Source organism: Siphateles boraxobius, unplaced genomic scaffold, assembly GCF_051911475.1.
Source record: "Siphateles boraxobius isolate OS27281-9 unplaced genomic scaffold, OSU_SipBor_1 25, whole genome shotgun sequence".
In the NCBI taxonomy this organism is placed as follows: domain Eukaryota; kingdom Metazoa; phylum Chordata; class Actinopteri; order Cypriniformes; family Leuciscidae; genus Siphateles; species Siphateles boraxobius.
This window is the reverse complement of record NW_027508866.1, coordinates 3,484,906-3,508,805: the sequence shown is the minus strand read 5'-3', so window position 1 is coordinate 3,508,805 and position 23,900 is coordinate 3,484,906. Positions and strand designations below refer to the sequence as shown.

Genomic DNA, 23,900 nt, shown 5'->3' with positions numbered 1-23,900 from the left:
CCGGAGATCCGCTTCAGGGGGCCGAGAATGAATCCTTGAGAGCCTGGTTCCTTGGTAAAATATTTCGATGCATGGAAAAATCTCACGTATATTTCGCCTTGGGCCCTGCGCACCATTCAAAAGGGGTACAGGCTGCAGTTCGGTTTACGCCCACCAGGGTTCAACGGGGAGGACTGGACTGCAGTCGACCCAGTGCAGGGTCGGGTATTGGAACAGGAAGTAAACTCTCTGCTGGTAAAGGAGGCTATAGAACGTATTCCTCCACCGGACAGGGAGTCCGGGTTTTACAGCCGCTACTTTATAGTTCCCAAAAAGGATGGGGGGTTGCGTCCAATAATAGATCTCAGACACTTGAATGGTTCTCTGAGATTCAGGTTCAAGATGCTCACTATTCCCATAATCGTGAGTCAAATTCAATCCGAGTATTGGTTTGTCACGATAGATCTAAAGGACACATACTTCCACATATCCATCCTTCCATCTCACAGGAAGTTCCTGAGGGGCGCTTTCGGGGGCGAAGCGTACCAATATCGGGTTCTTCCGTTCGGCCTAGCTCTCTCCCCACGCACATTTACCAAATGTATGGATGCAGCTCTAGCACCGCTGAGGCTCCAGGGCATCAGGGTGCTCAATTATATCGACGACTGGCTGATTCTGGCCCAGTCACAAGAGCTGGCGGTTCGGCATCGAGATGTCGTCCTCGCCCACATTCAAAGCCTGGGGTTGAGACTCAACACGAAAAAGAGCGTGTTGACACCAGCCCAGAGAACCACGTTCCTGGGAGTGGTGTGGGACTCGGTCACGATGCTGGCACGATTGTCTCCTGCACGAATCGATTCCATTCTGGCCACAGTGTCCAGGAGAAAGCTAGGCCAAGCCATTACTGTGAAACATTTTCAAAGAGTGTTGGGGCTCATTGCAGCAGCGTCCAACATTATTCCATTTGGCCTGCTGCACATGAGGGCCCTCCAGTGGTGGTTGAAAACCAAGGGCTTCCCGAGGGGGAACCCGTTCCGCATGATCAGGGTTACGCGCAGATGCCTTCCTTCCCTATCTATGTGGAAAAAAGCTTGGTTTCTGTCCCAAGGTGCGTCATGTCGCCGGAAAACCGTTTCGACAGACGCCTCCCTCACGGGCTGGGGCGCGGTCATGGACTGCTGCTTTACGACAGGCCTATGGCAGGACCATCATTTCTCCTGGCACATAAACTGCCTGTAGATGTTGGCGGTGCTCCGAGCTCTGAGGAGCTTCCTGCCGGACCTCAAAGGTCATCATGTCCTTGTGAGGTCAGACAATATGTCGGTTGTGGCCTATATAAACCATCAGGGGGGTCTGAGGTCTCGCCCTCTATGCAGACTTGCGCATCAGATCCTCCTGTGGTCCCAGGGGAAGCTGTTATCTCTAAGAGCAACATACATCCCAGGGAGTCAAAATCAGGGAGCAGACATCCTGTCGAGACAGGGGCTGAGGCCCGGGGAATTGAGACTCCACCCCGAGGTGGTGGAGTCAATATCTCAGAGGTTCGGCCCAGTGGAAGTGGACCTATTCGCGTCTCGAGAGACGACCCGCTGTCCACTGTGGTTTTCCCTCACTCATCCAGCCCCGCTGGGGTTGGATGCCATGGTGCAGACGTGGCCGAGGCTGCGTCTGTATGCATTTCCCCCGATCGCTCTGCTCCCGGGAGTTCTAGAGAGGGTCCGTCGTGACGGGATCAGTCTACTGCTGGTAGCCCCGTTGTGGCCGGCCCGAGTATGGTTGTCAGACATTGTATCGCTCCTAGACGACCCTCCGTGGGAGATTCCCCTCAAGAGGGACCTGCTGACACAGGCAGAGGGCTCAATATTTCACCCTCGGCCCGAGCTATGGAAGCTGTGGGTCTGGCCCCTGAGGGGGCACAGTACCTAGAGGCCGGCCTATCAGCTGGAGTAGTGGAGACCATACTCAGTTCTAGAGCTCCCTCCACGAGGAAATTGTACGGCTTAAAGTGGAATGTCTTCACCAATTGGTGTAGAGGGCGTGAGGTGGATCCAGTTAACTGCCCAGTGGCTTCAGTTCTGGAGTTCCTCCAAAATCGCTTTTCAGCTGGTCTTACCCCGTCCACACTCAAGGTGTACGTGGCTGCCATTGCGGCTTTCCACGCTCCTCTGGGTGATGGGCCTCTGGGGAGACAGCAGTTGGTCGTACGTTTCCTCCGTGGGGCTTGGAGGATGAGACCTGTGGCTCGTTCCAGGGTTCCCACATGGGACCTGGCAGTGGTTCTCGAAGGGCTGGCCGAGGCCCCCTTCGAACCATTGGAGTCAGCTGAGGCCAAGAACCTTTCCCTGAAGGTGGTTTTTCTGTTGGCCATTACTTCTCTGAGGAGGGTAGGAGATCTCCAGGCGCTCTCTATATATAACGGGTGCCTGGAGTTTGCTCCAGGCGACATTAAAGCCATCCTACATCCTAGGCCGGGCTATTTGCCTACGGTGCCATCTAATGCGGCACGGCCTACGGTTCTGCAGGCTTTTCATCCTCCACCTCACGTGACGGCGGATGAGGAGAGACTTCATCTGCTCTGCCCTGTCAGAGCTCTAAAAATTTACATTCAGAGGTCCTCTTCATGGCGGAAGTCAGACCAGTTGCTGGTGTGTTTTGGGTCGCCCAAGAAGGGTCTTCCCGCCTCCAAACAGACCATCAGCAACTGGATAGTGCATGCTATTTCCTTGGTCTACCAGGTGCGCAATCTGCCTTCACCTTTGGCCGTTAGGGCTCATTCAACCAGAGGCATGGCATCCTCTAGAGCCGTCCTCTCGGGGGCCCCGATCCAGGAGGTCTGCGATGCAGCAGGATGGGCCACCCCCCACACCTTTATTAGGTTTTACAGTCTGGACATCCCGTCTACGCCTGGCACTCTCGTGCTCTCGTCCTAAGTGTGCCTGTGAGCAGCTTCACACTAGGACAGGCAGGGCGCGTTGTGGCATAGTGGGTACTCGTTCCCCAAAGTGTCATTCGACGCAGTCCGAGTTCCCTCGAAAGGGAACGTCCTCGGGTTACGACTGTAACCCTTGTTCCCTGAGAAAGGGAACGAGGACTGCGTCCTTTCGCCACGCCTTCCCCTGCCTGGGAGCGACTTGCTTCATCACAGAAGCTGACATCTCATGTGTGCCGGCGTCCTTTATAGCTTCCGCTTGTATGCCGTCACTCATTACGTCATGACGCAACACCAATCAGAGATTGGCTTAGTTTCATTCATGCTTCAGAGACGCTACGCTGAGGGGCGTTCCCCAAAGTGTCATTCGACACAGTCCTCGTTCCCTTTCTCAGGGAACAAGGGTTACAGTCGTAACCCGAGGACGTTTTCAGTACATGCAAAGTCTGAACGACACAAGTGTGCAATGATAGAATGGAGGGATTATCAAAGAGCTGTTAAAACTGATGCAACACTATCAGATCATCTTGAAAAAGAACACACTAAACAAATACAAGAAAATCCGGCATACATTAAAACAGTTGGGGAAGTGCTGTTACTTACGGCTACACAAAACATAGCACAAAGAGGACATGATGAATCTGAAGAGTCCAATAACAAAGCTGGACCCGAGTCTGCGCAGTAGTGAAAGCTGGACCTGAGTCTGCGCACTGGTGAACGCTGGACCCGAGTCTGTACAGTGGTGAACGCTGGACCCGAGTCTGCGCAGTAGTGAACGCTGGACCCGAGCTACACAAAACATAGCACAAAGAGGACATGATGAATCTGAAGAGTCCAATAACAAAGAAAACTTTAGGGAAATTCTTAAAACGGTTGCTAACCACGACCCACTTGTTTAGAGAAGCTTAACTTCCATTCACAATGCAAAGTACACAAACAAGATCATCCAGAATGAGGTTTTGGGTTGTTTGCCAGAAATGGTTCAGTCTGAAATCATAGAAGAAGTGAAGAACACTGCGCAGTAGTAAATGAGCTGATGTGACTGAGTAGAGTCTGAGCAGTAGTGAACGCTGGACCCGAGTCTGCGCAGTGGTGAACGCTGGACCCGAGTCTGCGCAGTGGTGAACGCTGGACCCGAGTCTGCGCAGTGGTGAACGCTGGACCCGAGTCTGCGCAGTGGTGAACGCTGGACCCGAGTCTGCGCAGCGGTGAACGCTGGACCCGAGTCTGCGCAGCAGTGAACGCTGGACCCGAGTCTGCGCAGCAGTGAACGCTAAACCCGAGTCTGCGCAGCAGTGAACGCTAAACCCGAGTCTGCGCAGCAGTGAACGCTGGAACCGAGTCTGCGCAGCAGTGAACGCTGAACCCGAGTCTGCGCAGTAGTGAACGCTGGACCCGAGCCAAAGTAGTGAACGCTGGACCTGATTCTGCGCAGTGGTGAACGCTGGACCCGAGTCTGTGCAGCAGTGAACGCTAAACCCGAGTCTGCGCAGCAGTGAACGCTGGAACCGAGTCTGCGCAGCAGTGAACGCTGAACCCGAGTCTGCGCAGTAGTGAACGCTGGACCCGAGCCAAAGTAGTGAACGCTGGACCTGATTCTGCGCAGTGGTGAACGCTGGACCCGAGTCTGTGCAGCAGTGAACGCTAAACCCGAGTCTGCGCAGTAGTGAACGCTGGACCCGAGCCAAAGTAGTGAACGCTGGACCTGATTCTGCGCAGTGGTGAACGCTGGACCCGAGTCTGCGCAGCAGTGAACGCTAAACCCGAGTCTGCGCAGCAGTGAACGCTGGAACCGAGTCTGCGCAGCAGTGAACGCTGAACCCGAGTCTGCGCAGTAGTGAACGCTGGACCCGAGCCAAAGTAGTGAACGCTGGACCTGATTCTGCGCAGTGGTGAACGCTGGACCCGAGTCTGTGCAGAGGTGAACGCTGAACCCGAGTCTGCGCAGTGGTGAACGCTGGACCCGAGTCTGCGCAGTAGTGAATGCTGGACCCGAGTCTGCGCAGCAGTGAACGCTGAACCCGAGTCTGCGCAGCAGTGAACGCTGAACCCGAGTCTACGCAGTAGTGAACGCTGGACCTGAGCCAAAGTAGTGAACGCTGGACCTGATTCTGCGCAGTGGTGAACGCTGGACCTGATTCTGCGCAGTGGTGAACGCTGGACCCGAGTCTGCGCAGCAGTGAACGCTGAACTCGAGTCTGCGCAGCAGTGAACGCTGAACCCGAGTCTGCGCAGTAGTGAACGCTGGACCCGAGCTAAAGTAGTGAACGCTGGACCTGATTCTGCGCAGTGGTGAACGCTGGACCCGAGTCTGCGCAGTGGTGAACGCTGGACCCGAGTCTGCGCAGCAGTGAACGCTGAACCTGAGTCTGCGCAGCAGTGAACGCTGAACCTGAGTCCGCGCAGCAGTGAACGCTGAACCCGAGTCTGCGCAGTAGTGAACGCTGGACCCGAGCCAAAGTAGTGAACGCTGGACCTGATTCTGCGCAGTGGTGAACGCTGGACCTGATTCTGCGCAGTGGTGAACGCTGGACCCGAGTCTGCGCAGTAGTGAATGCTGGACCCGAGCCAGAGTAGTGAACGAGGGACCCGAGCCTGCGCAGTAGTGAACGCTGGACCCGAGCCTGCGCAGAGGTGAACGAGGGACCCGAGCCTGCGCAGTAGTGAACGCTGGACCTGAGTCTGCGCAGTAGTGAACGCTGGACCTGAGTCTGTGCAGTAGTGAACGCTGGACCCGAGTTTGCGCAGTAGTGAACTAGACCCGAGTCTGCGCAGTAGTGAACTAGACCCGAGTCTGCGCAGTAGTGAACGCTGGACCCGAGTTTGCGCAGTAGTGAACTAGACCCGAGTCTGCGCAGTAGTGAACTAGACCCGAGTCTGCGCAGTAGTGAATGCTGGACCCGAGTCTGCGCAATAATGAACGCGGGATCTTAATCAATTTAATTAAATGCATTTACGGTGAGATTACTATATTTTTATGTCAATCCGTGTTCTTTCTGAGTGTTCATTCATAATGAGTTCTGCGCAGACTCTGGTCCAGCGTTCACTACTGCGCAGAACTCATTATGAATGAACACTCAGAATGAACACGAATTGACATGAAAATATAGTAATCTCACCATAAATGCATTTAATTAATTTATACTACTATTTTTCAGTCATATTCTTTTTAACTTTAAGCCCATGGTAATTAAAGGGAGGAAAACGGCACAATACTTCAAAAACGCGACATAGTGGATGTACTTGTCTCTTCGTGGACGTGGAAAAACAAGTTCTTTGTGACCCACAATATTTATTGTAAAAAAGATTTTGTAAAAGAAAAGGTATGAGAGAGCTGTTTTGTCAATTATATGTTTTAATTTAAAATGTTTGCGATGTTAACATAAGCCTACATGTTTAAAATGTTTTGCCACTTGCTTGAGCAACTTAATATATAAATCTAGAAGTAATGCATTCAATAATATTTTGTTTTAAGTGTATTGAGTTTAAACGTGAATACGTCTGTGAAAGAGTGTATACCTGTAACTACTGTGTACAAATAGAATCGCAATGTTGAAACTTTTTTATATTATTTTATAAAAGACGCTGATAATAAAATTAATAATTTGATATAAAAAAAATACAGAATAAATGTTGTGTTTGTGGTACAGCCGTAGATCAGTTGTGCACTGTAAATGCAGCATATGTGAAAGCACAATAGTGTGTGCTGCTCCTGTGACGCATACGCATTACAACACACACCACGTACACACTGCACACGGAGTATGTGCGAAACAGGCATTATACTTGTCAGTTCATCCCGAGAATATCCCTAAATGGGCAAGTCAACCGGGTGGCTGACTTGTGTGTCCACTAAGTGAATGGGTCATCTGAAGAAAAAAAACACTGAAAAGTTGCTAAATGAGGTGTCAAGAACACATTTTTAGCTTTGTATACTGTGACACAGGCTTCTTACAGGATGTGGTTTGACAATGAGAGATGTATACGAGCATAAGATCACTGAGACCAAGTGGCAAAAATATTTCTTAGTGTCACTGTTAAAGTACTTTGTTTTGCATTCAGGATTTTTGTTTTTTTTTCTATAGGAATTCTCCTCATTGCTTTACTGGCATGTGTAGTGTGACCCTTAATATACTGGTAACATGTAATAATAGACACTGTCTTATGCACTCATCAGCAGTGTTGTTCATGTTTTGGGCGAACGTGAACTGAACGTTACTGTGAACTCGATCATTCTGATGTCTGTGAACGGCAGCACTCTGTTTAACTTCGTTCAATAGGGTACCAGATTTCTATAGAGCCTTCCAGGCGAAAATCCGGCTATAACACACAGGCCTTAATATGGCCTTAATATGTAGCGGAATAACACCCAATCTGACAACAACAGCCACCAGTGTCGCGCCGCCTGCGTCATCAAAACAAAAAGCAGCAAGGAGGCGTCGTATGATCATTTAAACAAGTTTTATGACAAGGTCGGCGAGGATGGGAAAAATTTTACATTTCTGTGCAAACTTTGCCCGCCGAGAAAATAAGTGCTGTCTGTGGTTCTATATGGGCTGTGGCAATAATTTTGAAAAATAATAGCTCGCAGCAACATATGGAAAAAGAACTATGAACTGAACTAGTTCATTTTAAAATTTGTGAACTGAACTTTGAACTAGTTCATGTAGAAAGTGAACTTTCCCAACCACATTCTTCTAGATCTGAGAAACTCAAACCACAGCAGCAGCTTTCACTTTGACTCACAGACTGAGAGTGTCACTGTGAATTCATGGAGCACATTTGTTTTTCTCTTAAAACACACTGGGACCTTCTGTGTGTCTGTTTAGTGTCATGCAATAAAAAACACTCTCAGAAATCACACATTTTCCTTGTTAGTGCAGCAGATTAATGGCATATTTCAAGAGAATCGTTCAAATTGGTATAGAAGCATGACATTTGGCACAGATACTCTCTAATGGTCACTTTTTGGAAAAAAGGCCTTGGCCACCCAAAAATTCAATATGGCCGCCATTTCTCTTGCATCAATTTTTGGAAACAGTGGCAATGAACATAGGAAAGGAGGGCAGCCATCTTCAAAAATGTTTTCCTTCCTGAATTTTTACTGGCCACTTCCTTTTTCTGACAGTGGCCCTTCCTCTCTGTGGACTGCACCTTGCCGCGGTGGAGTGGCTTGTGTACTCCAATGAACCTAGTGCTATGCCTGCGGGGAATTTATATCCCTGGCAATTTTAACTAAGCCGGACAGGTCAAAGGAGAGGAAGCAGACAAAGCAGACATTATGACTATTTGACAGAAATGGTGGCTATCTTGAAAATGGTCGCCATCCTGAATTTTTGGGTGGCACATACATTTTTTCAAAAGAGTGTTCCTTGAAGAGTATTTTTGCCTAATTTTATGCTTGCATCACCATTTGAACAATTGAAATAATTAATATTCGACAGGAACAGTGGCCATCTTTAAAAATGGCAGCCATCTTGAATTTTTGAGGGACAAGCTTCTTTTTCCATTAACGTGTCCTTTAGAGAGTATTTGTATCAGATTTTCTGCTTGGATTACTGTTTGAATAATTGATGCATTGAATAGCAATGGCGGCCATCTTGAAAAATGGCTGCAATATTGAATTTTTGAGTGGTCAACGCCTTTTTCCAAAATAGTGGCCCTTAGAGAGTATCTTTGCCAAATTTCATGCTTTTATACCAAAGTGAACGATTTTTTTTAATAATCTGCTGCACTATGTTTCTAAAATGTAAAACAAATATTAACACATTTCAAAACTTTTACAATTTTTTTTTAAATATATTAAAACTACAGTAAAAAAACTAAATAAATGTAAATAGATAATAATAATAGATACATATTTTTCAAAATAAATTATAAATATAGTTGTAAATTAAATGTCACATTATTTTACTCACTTTGCTTACAGTAAACCTGTGTGCAAAAATGTATTATAAAAAGTAATATGCCAAACATAGACAAACCACAAACAGTGTTCATGAGCCAAGCTGATGGACAGTTCACAGCTTAAATACTAAAATGCCATGAAAGTCCAAAAATTATGAATATTATTATAATAATTATGCTCAGTTGTGCTGATGTTGTCAGATCTGTTGACTGAGTGCAAACTAATACAAATCTATCTTTGCAAGAACTTCTTCCCACATACAGTAGACGTCTGTTGCGCAGGAGTTTCCTGCATCACTCCCTCCACACCCACGGAGGGATCCGTCAGTTCCCATAATGCAGCTCTCCTGAACTGATCACACACACCTGCTCTTCACCGATTACACTCCCGCCTGCCCCGACCATCAACGCCTGTTTACCTGAGTATTCTTTGCCTTGCCCACACTACTCCTGCTCGCCTATCCATATCCTGCCTGTCTGCCTCTGTTTCTAAATAAAGCTGCAAATGGATCTCTATGACTCTGACGATTCCTTACAACGTCACCTATCACTTTCATTATTATTACATGTGGTATAGGTGATGCTACTGTAGCAAATTAGCTTAAAATAAATATGAATAATTAATCATAACTTGTTATAATTAATTATGAATATTTGGATCAGTTAATAGAATTAACTTAATGTAGTAAAATTAATATTACAATCATTTAACCTGTTTGTCCTGTGAACACTGTGTTAATTGTTTATTAATTCTAAGAATTGTTAATTTACGGGTTATGGTAAATATATGAGCATGAAACGGACTTTACGTGTGACATGAAAAAGACTTTATTGACTAGACTAAACACTTAATTAGTGTGGTATATCCCAGATAGCAAGCACAGTTGGGCCGATTCCGGCTGAAATGCGTCAGTGTTGGCTCATTGTCCGCATCGGTGAACAGATAATGGGCCAGATCCGTGCCGACTGTGCATAACACATCTGGCTGAGTGACAGCTTTTTCTGTATGGGCCAATATCGGCTGAAAGCAGTTGTCAGGTCCATACTCGGTGTAGCTGCGTGTATTTACCATCGGCCCGAGTTCGTTTTGTCACAAGCGGGCCACTACTAGAATTAAGGAACTCAGCCGCCTGAAAAAAGGTTTTGGCGGTTAATTTAAATCCTGAGGAAGATCCTGCAGACGCAGACCAACATTTTCGAGAGGAATCATTCAGCTGAAAAAACGAGCAAGTAATTTAATTCATTTATTGTTCTAGAGTTGTTTGATGTTTAAATTGTCAAGATAAAAATAGTGTTTAATATCTAGATGTTTGCGATTATAATTACGTAACTTCAGAATACCCATTCGGTCCCGGAGGGAGTGTTGATGAGAAGGCCTAACATTACGGTCCCTTTTTAGGATGATTGTGCTTTTTTTTTTTTTTTAGAAAAACTGCTGTGCTGTATCCAGTGCACTGTAATGTTGGCTAATGAAATGATATTGAGTTATATTCCATTTTGTTTGCTAAAATTAATCAGTCAATTCGTCTTTTTCAACGAACGAGTGATTAGTTATCGAATCATAGGACCCAGCAAGCAATAGCCGTCATTTCAACGTCTCGGTTAAATATAGACCCAATATAGTCCGGCTATGTGTAACCCAATTCTAGCCTAAATAAAATTAAATCTGGTTACATGCCATTTTTTACAAAAAACTTGCGAGATGTAAGATATTCCATCATGTTAGCAAAGTCAACTGTAATTACAAATGATTTCGCTTAATTTATTTGCCATGTTCTATGTGTAGGCTGTGTGTAGCCATGATTTAGCTCGTAGTAAGACGGGCTATTTCCCCGCAAGCAATAGCCGTCATTTCACCGTCTCTGTTTTACCCGATATAGTCCGGCTATGTGTAACCCACTTCTAGCCTAAATAACATTAAATCTGGTTAAATGTCGTTTTGGCCAAAATAACATACTTGATGTATGATATTCCATCATGTAGGCAAAGTCAACAGTGAATACAAGGTGTTTGGTTTAATTTCTTTCACGTTCTATGTGTAGGCTGTGCGTAGTCACGATTTAGCTCCTAGTCAGACCGACTATTTGTAGCCCACTTTGAATCAAAAGTCAAAAATGATTCATTTTAATTTTAGGCGAGGTAACACATAAGAAGTTTGTTATCCCATCATGTTCGCAACAAGATAACATTTCATGACATGGTCTTTTTTAGCCACGATTTAGCTCTGAATTGGACGGGCTATGTATAGTCTGCTTTTAGCCCACACTTTTGTAAACACTTTAATTAGCATTATCTTTGCTGTCACATAACATTCATAGTCATACACATTCGACGACATTATTGGACTATCTTTCATTTTAAGTTCAATAAAAATTCAATTTCAATTCTCAACCGCTAGATGGCACAAGCGAAGCCCTACCGAGACATGACTGGGACTACTTGCAACAAACATTTACGCCATTTTCAACTTGCATCAGTCGGAGAGCAAACTGCGAGCGACTCTCAGAAAACCTTAACATTTCTACTTCGATCTTGTAAGTATGCGTGTTCGTTTTGACATGTTCATTATTTAAATAGGCGTATTTGTTATAATGTGTAGGAACCTTGTCTTGACTTTTTAGCGTTAACATAGGCATAGCAGAGTTTTTTTTTCTTCTCTCGAACACGTTACCTACACGTGTACTGCAACTGTGTGCCCTTAAACTATAATTTATCTAAATTCAAGGTGGCATGAAACTATGAAACTTATTACTTTTTACTTATTATAAACAATTTAAATATATTTTAGTTTTTAGATCAATATATGAAATATGAGTTTTTGATTTAAGGCGAGTTTTCAAAGTGCTTCACATAAAACTTAACAGCAACATAGGGCAATATAAAAAGACAATATAAATAATCTTTATTCCTTTCCAATGAATAAAAGGCAGCGGCAAACAGTAAAGTCTTTAAACTTGATTTAAAAGAGTTAAGAGATGCAGCATACATTCAGTATTCTGAGAATTTGTTCCAGATATATGGTGCATAAAAACTGAATGCTGATTCTCCATGTTTAGTTTTGACTCCGTAGACAGTAAAGTAGCTGACTACTGTCCCAAATGACCTGAGAGGTCTGCTCTGGATCGTCCATAATGCATCAGAAGATTGTAAATTTACTTTAGCCTGAAACCATTCAATGCTTTCAAAAACAACAGTAGTATTTTGAAATCAATTCTTTGACAGACAGACAGCCAGTGTAAAAACAGCATCAGTCAATCAGTCAACAAAGCACAGCAATAAATATACAGAACAGAACAGTCTTGTCAGTGACTAACATCAAATGTCTTGTTACCAACATTCTTAAAAAAAATTTTTTTTTTTTTTTGGTTCAACAGAACAAATAAACCCGTACAGGTTTGGAAACACGTGAAAGTGAGTAAATGATTACATGATTTTTTTTTTTACCCCTTTAAGTATATTTATATGTTCATTAGAGATATATGGGTAAGTGATAAAGGAGGATTTAAAATTGAGGGAAGAATTAAAAGTAGCCTAGGTTTTAGATTAATTTAACATCTGTTTTCACCTTCATTAGAATGATAATTATAAATATAATGTATATTTCAGTTTCAAATCATATTATGATAGTAGTCAGACATGTCTTTGGATGACACTGTTACATAGTCAATTATATTGTTACTTTTATTGTCATATTCAACAGTTATGGATCCCAAATACCAAAGAGAATGGCGTCGATTGAGAGAACGAGTTAATGCTCTCGCTGCATCAAGTAGCAGCTTGGATGAATATCTAGATTTGGATGTAAATTTACAAGGAGATGTATCTGGGGAGGGTACATCAATGCAAGGAGATGTATCTGGGGAGGGTACATCAATGCAAGGAGATGTATCTGGGGAGGGTACATCAATGCAAGGAGATGTATCTGGGGAGGGTACATCAATGCAAGGAGATGTATCTGGGGAGGGTACATCAATGCAAGGAGATGTATCTGGGGAGGGTACATCCACACAAGGACATTTGTCTTTGATTGTAGATGCTGAAGAGGGTCTATCAAATTTAGACTATGGATACAAGGAAACTGCCGATTCCAGTGACTCTAATACAGAGCTTGATTATTCTGATTCCGATGACACACCATCATTACACAACGATTTGGCTGAATGGGCAACAACAACAAGTCAGACACATGCTGCGCTAAATAAACTGCTTGGAATCTTGAGAAGACATGGAAATACACTTCCAAAAGACAGCAGAACACTGCTACAAACCCCTTCTGGAATTGAAATTAAGAATGTATGTGGTGGACAGTACACATACCATGGCTTAGAGCCGGGTATTCTCCAGTTCCTTTCCCAAAACACATGGTTTACAGGCACTGTAGACTTTACTATCAATATAGATGGTCTGCCAATATTCAAGTCCAGTAGAACACATTTTTGGCCTATTCTAGCAAAATTTTCTAATTTTGAGCCATTTCTGGTTGCTCTTTATTATGGCAATAGCAAGCCCGAGCCTGTTCATGACTATCTTCGTGATTTAATAGCAGAATTGCAGGTGCTTATGCAAAATGGTGTCCCACACAAAACCACAGTTCACAAAGTAACTCTGCGAACATTCGTATGTGATGCTCCAGCAAGAGCATTTCTAAAGTGCATCAAAAGCCATAATGCCTTGCATGGATGCGAGCGTTGTCTGTCAGTGGCCACATCAGTTGAGGGAAGGGTTGTCCACTTAAATACAGTGTCTTGTGAGAAACTCACTGATGACAAATTCAGTCAGTTGCAGTATCCAAACCATCAGAAGGAACTTACTCCTCTAGCACAAATGGGAATCAAATGTGTCACACAATTTCCTCTTGACCACATGCACCTCATTTTTCTAGGAGCTGTGAAAAGATTACTTACCTTTTTGTTGCGAGGACCAGTTATTTGCAGGTTGCAAAAAGGACAAATTGAAAAAATCAGCAATAAGTTGGTACAACTGAAAGGTGCAATGCCTGCAGAGTTTGCCAGGCAGCCAAGATCTCTGACCGAACTTGATCGCTGGAAAGCAACTGAACTACGGCAATTTCTGCTGTACACAGGACCACTTATGTTGCAGGATGTTCTGTCTCAGGACCATTATCATCACTTCCTGTCATTGACAATTGGTATGTCTATTCTCTTGGATGATGATGATGCCAGAAGAGGACACTACCTGGGATATGCCCAAAACCTGCTGGAACACTTTGTGAATACCTGTTCTGAACTCTATGGGGAAACTTTCCCAACATACAACATCCACTCCATCAAACACATTGCTGATGATGTTTTTAACTACAAGTGCTCATTGAATGAGTTGTCCTGCTTTCCGTTTGAGAACCACCTGCAGTCCATAAAAAAAATGGTTAGAAATAGCAAAAATCCAGTCGCCCAGGTCTTTAAAAGATTGTCTGAAAAGGCAAATACACAGGAACACATGAAGCATTCAAGGCGCAAACCGTACTCCATATCGGCCAAGGCACCAAATCACTGCTTCCTGTTGAAGACTGAGGAAATTGTTTTTGTGATGGAAAAGCGTCAAGATGGAACATTGGTTGTGGATGTTATCGACCCAAAGGTCACAAAGCAGCTGTTTGATCTACCTTGTGAGTCAAAGCTGATTAACATCATATATGTGATAGACAATGACCTTAGCAGAGCAAAGAGGAAGCTTTTGGAGGCAAAGGATCTGCATAAGAAGGCCGTGTGTTTACCACATGCACAGGGATTTGCCATATTCCCTCTCCTGCATGTCTTTAAGATGAACTGAAACGGTCCTGTCTTGTCAGTTAACTTTTCTGGGTGAGAATATGGCCGCCGTCAATTAATATACCGACTCGTATGCCCGATTAATCTAAAATATCTAGTTTCATCATTCTTGTATTTGATTAAGGTTAGTAACAAATCTTTACATTTTTTCAATTCACAGGCCATTATGTCTCAAGGACTGAGGCGTCCACCAAAAAAAAAAAGTTATACAGACTACAGGTCATTGTTGATGCAGGTCAAAATCTCAGAATTGATTTGATAATACCATGGCCATGTTGAAATTTTGTTTAGATATTAGCTTATCGGAGTCCTTGATGCCATCATCACCACCACAGAACCGCAGAGGTAGTTGTGGTTTTAATTATTATTTTTTTTAAATACTTTTCAGATGATTAAATATGTAATGTATAACAACATAGTATGCCTTTATATGCTATTTCAATCACCTCATTTGTTATATTAAAGATCATCGGGTGGCATGTGAACATTTCAGGAGCAGTAACAGTCCATGTTCTGTGCTGTCAGTCAGACTGCTGTGGCTCTTACATTGAATGCTTTTGCTTAGTATATGATTGCTTTAGGAAATGCTATATTTTGGATAATAACATCAGTGTTTACATCACATTTACATTATTTTAATATATTCCTTTAATGTTATAGTTTGTACTTTCCCTGTGCCACCCAAAAAATATGGTACGGCCTCCAAAGCTGACACTGCCTCAGGTACGCAACACAACATTATAGTATAATAATTATTTTGGCCATGTCCACATTACTTATTTTTAATTAACTTGTTTTTCAAAATTGGTTATATATCTTTTGAAAGTTAAAAATAATTATTGATGCCAATACTATTCTTTTTAGAAAAAAAAATAACAATGGGAGCAAGCTGATGAAGAGGGTCCATTCAAAAATGGGTGAGGTCATTAATCATAATTGTAATCGAAGTCGTTATGTATATTGGCCATTTCATTAATTTGTTTTTGCAATAATAAAAGCACACCGCATTGCTGCTTCAATCACTTGCCTTCTAATGGTAAAATGTGTATGTCCTTGAGCAATACAAACCAAAAACGTAACTCCTGTTATAGCGAGTGGGTGAATGACAGGCATTCTGTGTAAAGCACTTTGCTTTAAAAACTTTTATGATGATTTTTCTTATTTATTTTGCTAGTTCCGGTAGAAAACTTTTCTGAGGACCTTTTTGCAACACCACCTACCGCAATGCCTTGTAAGTATACTTGTTGCAAATATAAATACATAATGTTTTCACATTTTCATGTCTAGCACATTGATTTAAAGTTTAAACTTGCTTGCATATTATTCAAAGTGTAACCTTGTGTACATAGTGTAGTAGTGAAAACAATTATTTATTGAAATCTGTCACTAGGTAATCAGATAAGTCCATTGGATGACCCCGAAATGTCTACACAAACAAGTAGGATATGTATTGTAGACCTAACTGTAAATTCAGTTTATTATATGATGTTGTGCTGTATTATCAGTGCACATTTAACTTTGTATGCTGCACTCAGCTGCCTTCTACAAATTTCTTAAATAATCAAATATGAAGTCTTAATTATATTTCAAAACAAGCATTGACCACTCACCAATAACTTCTGACTGTGTTTCTTACAATAAACCCAAGACATACATGTTCTGAAAAAAATGTATTAGCAATACCGTTTTTAAATGAACCGTGGAGATAATTTACACTCGATTGGATGAATGGAGAAATTAATAGAAGGTGACAGAGCACTGTATATGAAGTCAAATGTTCTCCGTTAGGAGTAAAACAATTCAATGAAGCCATTTATTTGAATAACTTTTCTTTTCTTTTTTTTCTTTTTTTTTAGGTTCTCAAACACCACAACTCCTATCTCCAATTCTTGAACAAAGTAAAAACAATATTCCAATTTAATAATGATACTTCAATCATTTCAAGGAAGTATAAGTAGTTATGATTGTAGTGTACAAACAAGATAACTGAATACCAGTTCAAGACATCAGACACCTTCAGAATAGCCCTAAGTTGCATACTTATATTTCATTCATTGCTGTTTTTAATTTTAATACATGTTGCTTTCCATGACTATAAAGGCACTCCATGGTCTCTGGACTCCACAAGAATTGATACGCCCAAAAGTAAGATGTGATTTGATTATTGTTATTTGTTGACTCTAAAAATCCTGCAGAGAAAAATTGCATTTACTTGAGAAATTAATAAGAATTCATTACTTAAAAAAAATAGATCTCTGTATTTTTGAATTAATGACTTCTCTACTCTTTAATTCACAAAAACATAGGTGATTTATTTTTTCTTAGGTGAATGCAATAAGATAACAGACGTTACTGATCTTTATGTATTTCTAATCCAACTATGCTTTCATCAGGGACAAAGCAGGCATTCAGGGGTCGTTTTTTAGAATTACCTAAATGCACCTCAACCCCAGGTAATGGAAAAAACAAAACAGATGAGTCAGGATAAAGCATGACAGAGATTTTTGTTTTTTGGATGGTGAAATAGTACAGTAGTAATATTTTTTTAATGTCATTACAGCTTCCAGGACTGAGCGCCAATCAGCCAGGACTCCCAAGACTCCTCAAGGCAGAAATACCCAAGGTTAGTATGGACATGTTTTGCCAAAGTTGTCAAATACTGTTGGGAATATTCCAAATAATAATATATGGATACTTTATTACAGTTACCAGGACTGAGCGCCAATCAGCCAGGACTCCCAGGACTCCTCAAGGCAGAAATACCCAAGGTTAGTATGGACATACTTATTAGCAGACTTTATGCCCGTCCAGCTCAGACAAGGAGCATCAGTTAAAATAACGTAATTAACATATTACTTTTAATGTGTCGATGTTTGAAAATGTAGAGGGTAGCGTGACTACTTTCTACCATTTAATTAGGAGAATCATGATTTTTTTTTTTAATTGCATATCGATTACATGTGTTTGCTTCCTTTTTTTACAGACAAGCAAGACAAGTTCCCAATGACAGACAAAAGTAAGTATCAATTGATTGTCACTAGAATATTTTGCTATATTTTCCTTAATCCTCATGTAAATAAAGATTCTCTACTTTATCCTTTACCTTGGTTGATAGCTGGCCACAGTTCTTCTCCTTGTTTTCCCCATATATATGAGGAGGCAGAGATTTGTTCAAATTCTCATGCAAATGTTTTGTTATGGATGTATTGGAGTCGTCATACCTCAGTATTGGGATGTTATTTTGTATGGTATTTGAAATTAACACAATGCCTTTGTTGCATGTAGGATTCCAAAGAAAAGTGTTGACGCAGCTTATAGAGATAAAAGAAGAACTGAGAAGAATTGGTAAAAATGTGGAACCAGACACTGTGTTCCACCTGTCTACCTTGGCCACTGAGGAGGAGTTCCAAATCCTAGAAAGGCATTTGGAAAGTGAGAATACCCGGGCAGCAATGGTAAAAAACAAAACAAAAAACACTCCAAAGCAACTTCTCCTCACTAAAACGCTCATCTTTGACACGTTTATAATATATTTGAACTATAATATTGAATCTATGAATGAACAATGGCTTGTTGCATAAAAGACTATGAGCCAAAAAAATCCAATATCTTTGTCATTGTACATTAAGTGCATTAAGATTGAGTTTGAAACACTCCAAAAAAAATTTTTTTTGTAATAAAACGTTAAAAAAACAAGATTTAAAATGGCAATAAAACATTTTTTTTTTTTAAATGAACAATTATAAAAAGTAACTGTCAGTATTAAAATAATTAATTTAATCTGCTGAAATAGAGAGTTTTATAGGGTTAGTGATGGAAAACGTGCAGGTCAATGGGCATCAACCTTTAAGGTTGGTAAATACTTGTAAACTGAAGCATATACTGTAATGCTACCTGCCAAGTACTGACATTGGCATGTGTTGTTCAGGTGGCAAAATTGTGCAAAATAGGAGGAAAAAACCTCAAAGACAGTGCCAGAAGAATGCTGGACAGGTAAAGCCTACAAAATGTGCAACATTAATCCAACATTCTGGTGTCAATACTGAATAAGTCTTTCATGTGGTCACAACGCAAATCAGAGATTTAAAAAAATACTTTTTTTAATGTTCATTTTGAAATGTCAGTCTTTAATTGCAATTTTTAATCACCTTAATTTGTATTATGTTTTAGTGTATTCAAAAATTCCCTCATGTCAAAATTCAACATGAAGGGTGAGTGCGTCACCATTATGCAGGTAAAAATGGTCAATTATTAATATAATAATTAATATTGATATCAATTATTGTCTATATTGTCGATATCAATTATATAGTCTCAATTTATTTTCCTTTGGAAACGAGATACATGTATCTTAACTCTATATTGCCCAGCTCTAGTGTGCATCCAGGCAAAAGAGAATGACTAACAATTACTGTAATTAGTTAAAAATTATTGTGTCAACAATGCTTTTCTTGTGCAATTATTTTTTTATTTCTCTCATTTGGCAGATGTCGTGATGACCAATTTTCCAGCGGCAACAGAATTTGAAATAAGAAATGCAATTTCCCGGCATTTTAAACAAGCACCAGGAAGAGCAGGGGGGGGGGGGGGGGTTGGGGGGGGGGGGGGGGGGTTATGGGAATAAAGACAACAATTAATTTTTGTTTTATATAATAAAAGGGTATTTTATTTTACTTTTATTTAATTATTTTATATTTTTATTATCTTAAGTTGTTGTTTTCCATATTTTTTATCTTTTATATTGTATTTGTTATATTTTATTTGCTCATTTGTATATTTGGATATTTTTGTAAGTTGTCTAATTTGTTAATGTTATTTTTCTAAATAAAACCTTTATATTTTAATTTTTGGATGAATTGTCATTTATGAGAATCTGTTATATTTGAGGTAAAATAATCCTTTAGCCTCATTTTGTTGTCTATTACATATGGTTCTTCAATAGCTGTGTAATTGATGACTAGTCTATTCTTGGGCTATGTTTAGACGTCTATTAGATTTTCACTGACAGCCCAAATTCAGGCTTGTTTTAGCCTAGACCCATATGCACCGTCTATTAGACGTATATATGTAGTCGTTCAATAGCCGTCTAATTGATGACTAGTCTATTCTTGGGCTATGTTTAGACGTCTATTAGATTTTCACTGACAGCCCAAATTCAGCCTTGTTTTAGCCTAGACCCATATGCACCGTCTATTAGACGTATATATGTAGTCGTTCAATAGCCGTCTAATTGATGACTAGTCTATTCTTGGGCTATGGTTAGACGTCTATTCTTGGGCTATGGTTAGACGTCTATTCTTGGGCTATGTTTAGACGTCTATTAGATTTTCACTGACAGCCCAAAATTAGCCTTGTTTTAGCCTAGACGTCTGGGCTCTGTTTTGACGGCTATTAGACGTCTATTAGACGCAAAATTGCTTGCTGGGGAGTAACGTTACGCTTTCGGCTCCATGCGACTCTGTCTGATTTGATACACTAACATTTCAAAAGAGTCATTTATTTGTGAATCGAACTACACTGACCACTCTGTTGCTGCAGTACACCCGCGGAGACAACGTATACAATCTGAAAATAAAAATACGATTTATCTGGTTTTAACACTCCTGTGGGGAACTCCGAAACGGAAAACCGTTATAGATACACAAGAGAAGCTGCAAAATAAATTCCCGCTCACGGAAAAACTGCTCAGTGTTCACTCAATTAATCTTAGTTTTGGAGAAGTGCATGTCAGGCTACAGCTGGTTTGCTGCGGTCCGAATCCGAGCGCGTTTGTTCCCGGCGCCCCCCGCAGCGTTGGTCTGGTTTCACATTCAACTTGATTCTATCGAACCCTGGTGCGTTTGCGTGCATATTACGTCATCGCAAACGTGCACGGCGCATGATAGAAAACAGAACCCGGGTCAATATTGTCCGTTTCTCAATACCAAGTACGCAAACTTCGGACTTGCCAAGTTCGACTCAGGAGAATGAACTCCCGAGGACGAGAGGACGCGAGTCCGGTTATTCTGCAAATAGAACAGCGCGTTCTTGATCACGTCACTCAGCTCGCTCTGGCTACTCCGGTTATCTCTTTATGTATATTTTAGGCAACAATAAAAGTTTTATCAAATACAACTCTTTTCATCAACAACAAAACGATAAAACACCTCTTTTAATAAATGAACATATTATCATAAACATATTAATGGCCACACAAATGTGTTTCAGGCAACGCACATTGATTATCTTCACTGCATTATAACAACACCAAATATAAAACACAACCCTGCTTCTGTTTGTTTTCATTTTAAAAATATGAAACATTATTGATCATTAAAACTGACATTTAACAAACAGAGACAGGGTTGTAGCCTATCGTTTTATTTTATTATGCATGTACACATACAGTGAAGAGAATGCATAGTAAAATATATATAAAGAATATTTTATATATTTTAGAATATATAACATTACACAACCCTGTCTCTTTTTGTTAAATGTCAGTTTTAATGATCAATAATATCCAGTATAAAAGTATAAGTAGCCTAATAGGTAGGCTATAAGAAGCTATACAATGAGAAATAAAGCAAACAATTCAGTCAAACATTAGTCAGCTCTCTAATAGGCTACAAAGTTAAAGTTAAATAGCCTAAATATATAAAGTTATGAAACTTCACTTTGCCCTCAGCCAAAACTATTTGCCATGGAACAAACTATATATTAATATAGTTTAGCATTGTTTGATCTTATAAGATAAATAAAAACATGCACTGAAAAGTTATGTAGATGGTTGATTATTTGTCAAGCTAAGTAATTTTTTTTCATAGATTAAAATAGCTTTTAAAATACGCAAACTGGCAATATTAAAGCGGTTTAAAACATCTCCCCTTAAAACGCTATTGGTCTCGACTATTTAAATAAAGTTAAAGGAATATGACTTGGCCTGAAAGAAAATTCAGTCAGAAGAATTTTTTTCACTTTAATCCCTGTTAGTGTGAAAGAAAAATATTAAAGGATCTCTGTACAATGTTATTAAAATGGTAGTTCTTAACATTTTTTACTGCAGTGGGGATGTTAAGGTTAATGATTATAAGCGAACATAAACTTTAGTTTCATCTGAACGTATCTTACGTAACCTAATATGACAAAAAGCAGAAACATGATTTTTGAATGTCAGCGTGGGAGAATGTTTGCTGACAAACTGCTGAAGCCCCATAAGACCAAAACTAATCTGGACCGCTGTTCCCAATAGCATTGTAAGTCTAGGAAGATCGTAGTAGCCAATGTAAATGGTTTCTTGTCACATTTTGATCAAATACTCTCAACACATTCTCAGCTTTGCAAAAACACTTTCCTGTAATATTCTTTACTAAAATACTTCATTACCTTTTGAAGAGGGGTTTAACTACTGTACAGGTACACTCTCAGAAAGAAATGTACAAAAAGCTGTCACATAAAGAGTGCATACTGGTGCCCTGAAACTACATTTTGGTACCTAAAGTGTATATTACATGAAACATACAAAAGTGTACCTTTTGAAAAAGTACTGCCCCAGTGACAGCTTTTGCACCTTTTCTTGAGAGTGTTACATTTCTCACTGGTCTCAGTGATCTTACGCTCGTATACATCTCTTATTGTCAAACCACATCCTGTAAGAAGCATGTGTCAGAGTATACAAAGCTACACTGTTCTTTTAAAACAGTCTTGCATATGCTCAGTAATTATTTTTGGACTGCCAGTTGATTAAAAGAATAACCTGAATTATCTTACACTTTTCAATGAGACAAATTTCTAGTAGTTTTTCCACTTCGGTCAAATCATATACAGTCATGGTCAGAATTAATGGCACCCCTGGTAAATATGATCAAAACGGTAACGCTTTAGATTACAGCCCGGAAAGTACTGCGTAAGTACACCGAATTTACAGCGTACCTTTTGGTAATTATAGAGTACCTATAAAGTACGTACGTGTAATTATAAGGGAACAATTCATAATATTTGTGGAATAAAGGGGTAATAACCAGGAAAAATACAAATGGTATATGCAGTAAGTATTTTATAACTAAGGGCTAACTATTTTAATACTAAATGGTATGTATGACCTACTATGCTAAAAAAACGTGGAAAATTACAAATAATTTATACAGTAAGTAATTGATAACTTCGAGCAAACTATTCAAATATTATGTGATATGGCCCTAGCTACATGCAAAACAACAATCTTATGTTGAGAGCAATTTAGCGAGGACACACACATTCACTGAATTGGCTCGATCACACTCCTCTCCACATATAGGCGAGCTGGTGTGTGGTGATCGCACTGGCGTCGTTGTACCGTGGCTGCCGTCACATCATCCAAGTGGATTCTGCAAACTGTGGTGATTCAGGAGATACCTCTGACATGGTTGTAAAGTGCGCTGGGTGTTCAGCAGTTCATAGTAAATGTGCTATACATCATTCAATCATAATCATACACCACATACCTTTTTGGAATAATACATAGGTATTAAAATATATTTATAGGCCTGGGTATTTTTTTAACCATGGGACACATATTCTATCATCATGCATGATGGAGATTACTAAACTACAAAACTTGAAATTCAGCGGAAAGAGTAATTGAGTTGTTGTAATGGTTTTATTTAGAATTTTCAACATAGGCTACTTACCTTAAGAATGAAAAAGAGTAGGCTACAGGATTTTGTTGGGTCATCAAGCAAAATAAAAAATTGGCAAGGCAACTATAATAGTGAAAACAAGGCAAGCACAATTTGAACTATTTTCTGTACATAGTTACTGTGTAAATATACCATTGTTTAGTGTTGTTACTGTGCAAGTCAAACTTGTTACCCCCTTGTTTCACGTACCTATAAATTAAAGTGGCACATGTTACCCCCTTGTTACACGTAGTTACAGAGTAAGTACAACATCTGTGGGCCGTAAATTAAAGTGGCACATGTTACCCCCTTGTTTCACGTAGTTACAGAGTAAGTACAACATCTGCGGGCTGTAAATTAAAGTGGCACATGTTACCCCCTTGTTTAACGTAGTTACAGAGTAAGTACAACATGTGCGGGCTGTTAATTAAAGTGGCACATGTTACCCCCTTGTTTCACGTAGTTACAGAGTAAGTACAACATCTGCGGGCCGTAAATTAAAGTGGCACATGTTACCCCCTTGTTTCACGTAGTTACAGAGTAAGTACAACATCTGCGGGCTGTTAATTAAAGTGGCACATGTTACCCCCTTGTTACACGTAGTTACAGAGTAAGTACAACATGTGCGGGCTGTTAATTAAAGTGGCACATGTTACCCCC

At 40.7% G+C, this 23,900-nt stretch overlaps 2 protein-coding genes across 5 annotated transcripts in view; both read left to right on the top strand.

Annotated features, from left to right (window-relative positions):
- LOC143749653 (ly6/PLAUR domain-containing protein 2-like) overlaps positions 1 to 23,900 on the top strand; it is a 549,686-nt gene that overhangs the window by 410,318 nt on the left and 115,468 nt on the right. The window lies entirely within an intron of this gene.
- LOC143749487 (uncharacterized) lies at positions 15,789 to 18,670 on the top strand. Of its 3 annotated transcripts, XM_077241964.1 has the most exons (9): positions 15,789 to 15,835; positions 15,995 to 16,042; positions 16,461 to 16,502; positions 16,705 to 16,749; positions 16,998 to 17,057; positions 17,310 to 17,372; positions 17,588 to 17,620; positions 17,890 to 18,059; positions 18,533 to 18,670. In XM_077241964.1, exons 1-9 carry the CDS (start codon positions 15,829 to 15,831, stop codon positions 18,599 to 18,601), a joined length of 537 nt encoding a protein of 178 aa, XP_077098079.1. In that variant the 5' UTR covers positions 15,789 to 15,828; the 3' UTR covers positions 18,602 to 18,670. The 3 variants fall into 3 exon arrangements, with proteins under 3 accessions (XP_077098079.1, XP_077098080.1, XP_077098081.1); XM_077241965.1 differs by lacking the exon at positions 15,995 to 16,042; XM_077241966.1 differs by lacking the exon at positions 16,998 to 17,057.

Bases quoted from the DNA above. Each gene is read 5' to 3' on its own strand.
- LOC143749487 (XM_077241964.1), top strand. The intron at 17,058-17,309 runs GTAATGGAAAAA...ACTTTATTACAG, and splicing joins TAAATGCACCTCAACCCCAG to TTACCAGGACTGAGCGCCAA. The intron at 17,373-17,587 runs GTTAGTATGGAC...CTTTTTTTACAG, and splicing joins TCAAGGCAGAAATACCCAAG to ACAAGCAAGACAAGTTCCCA.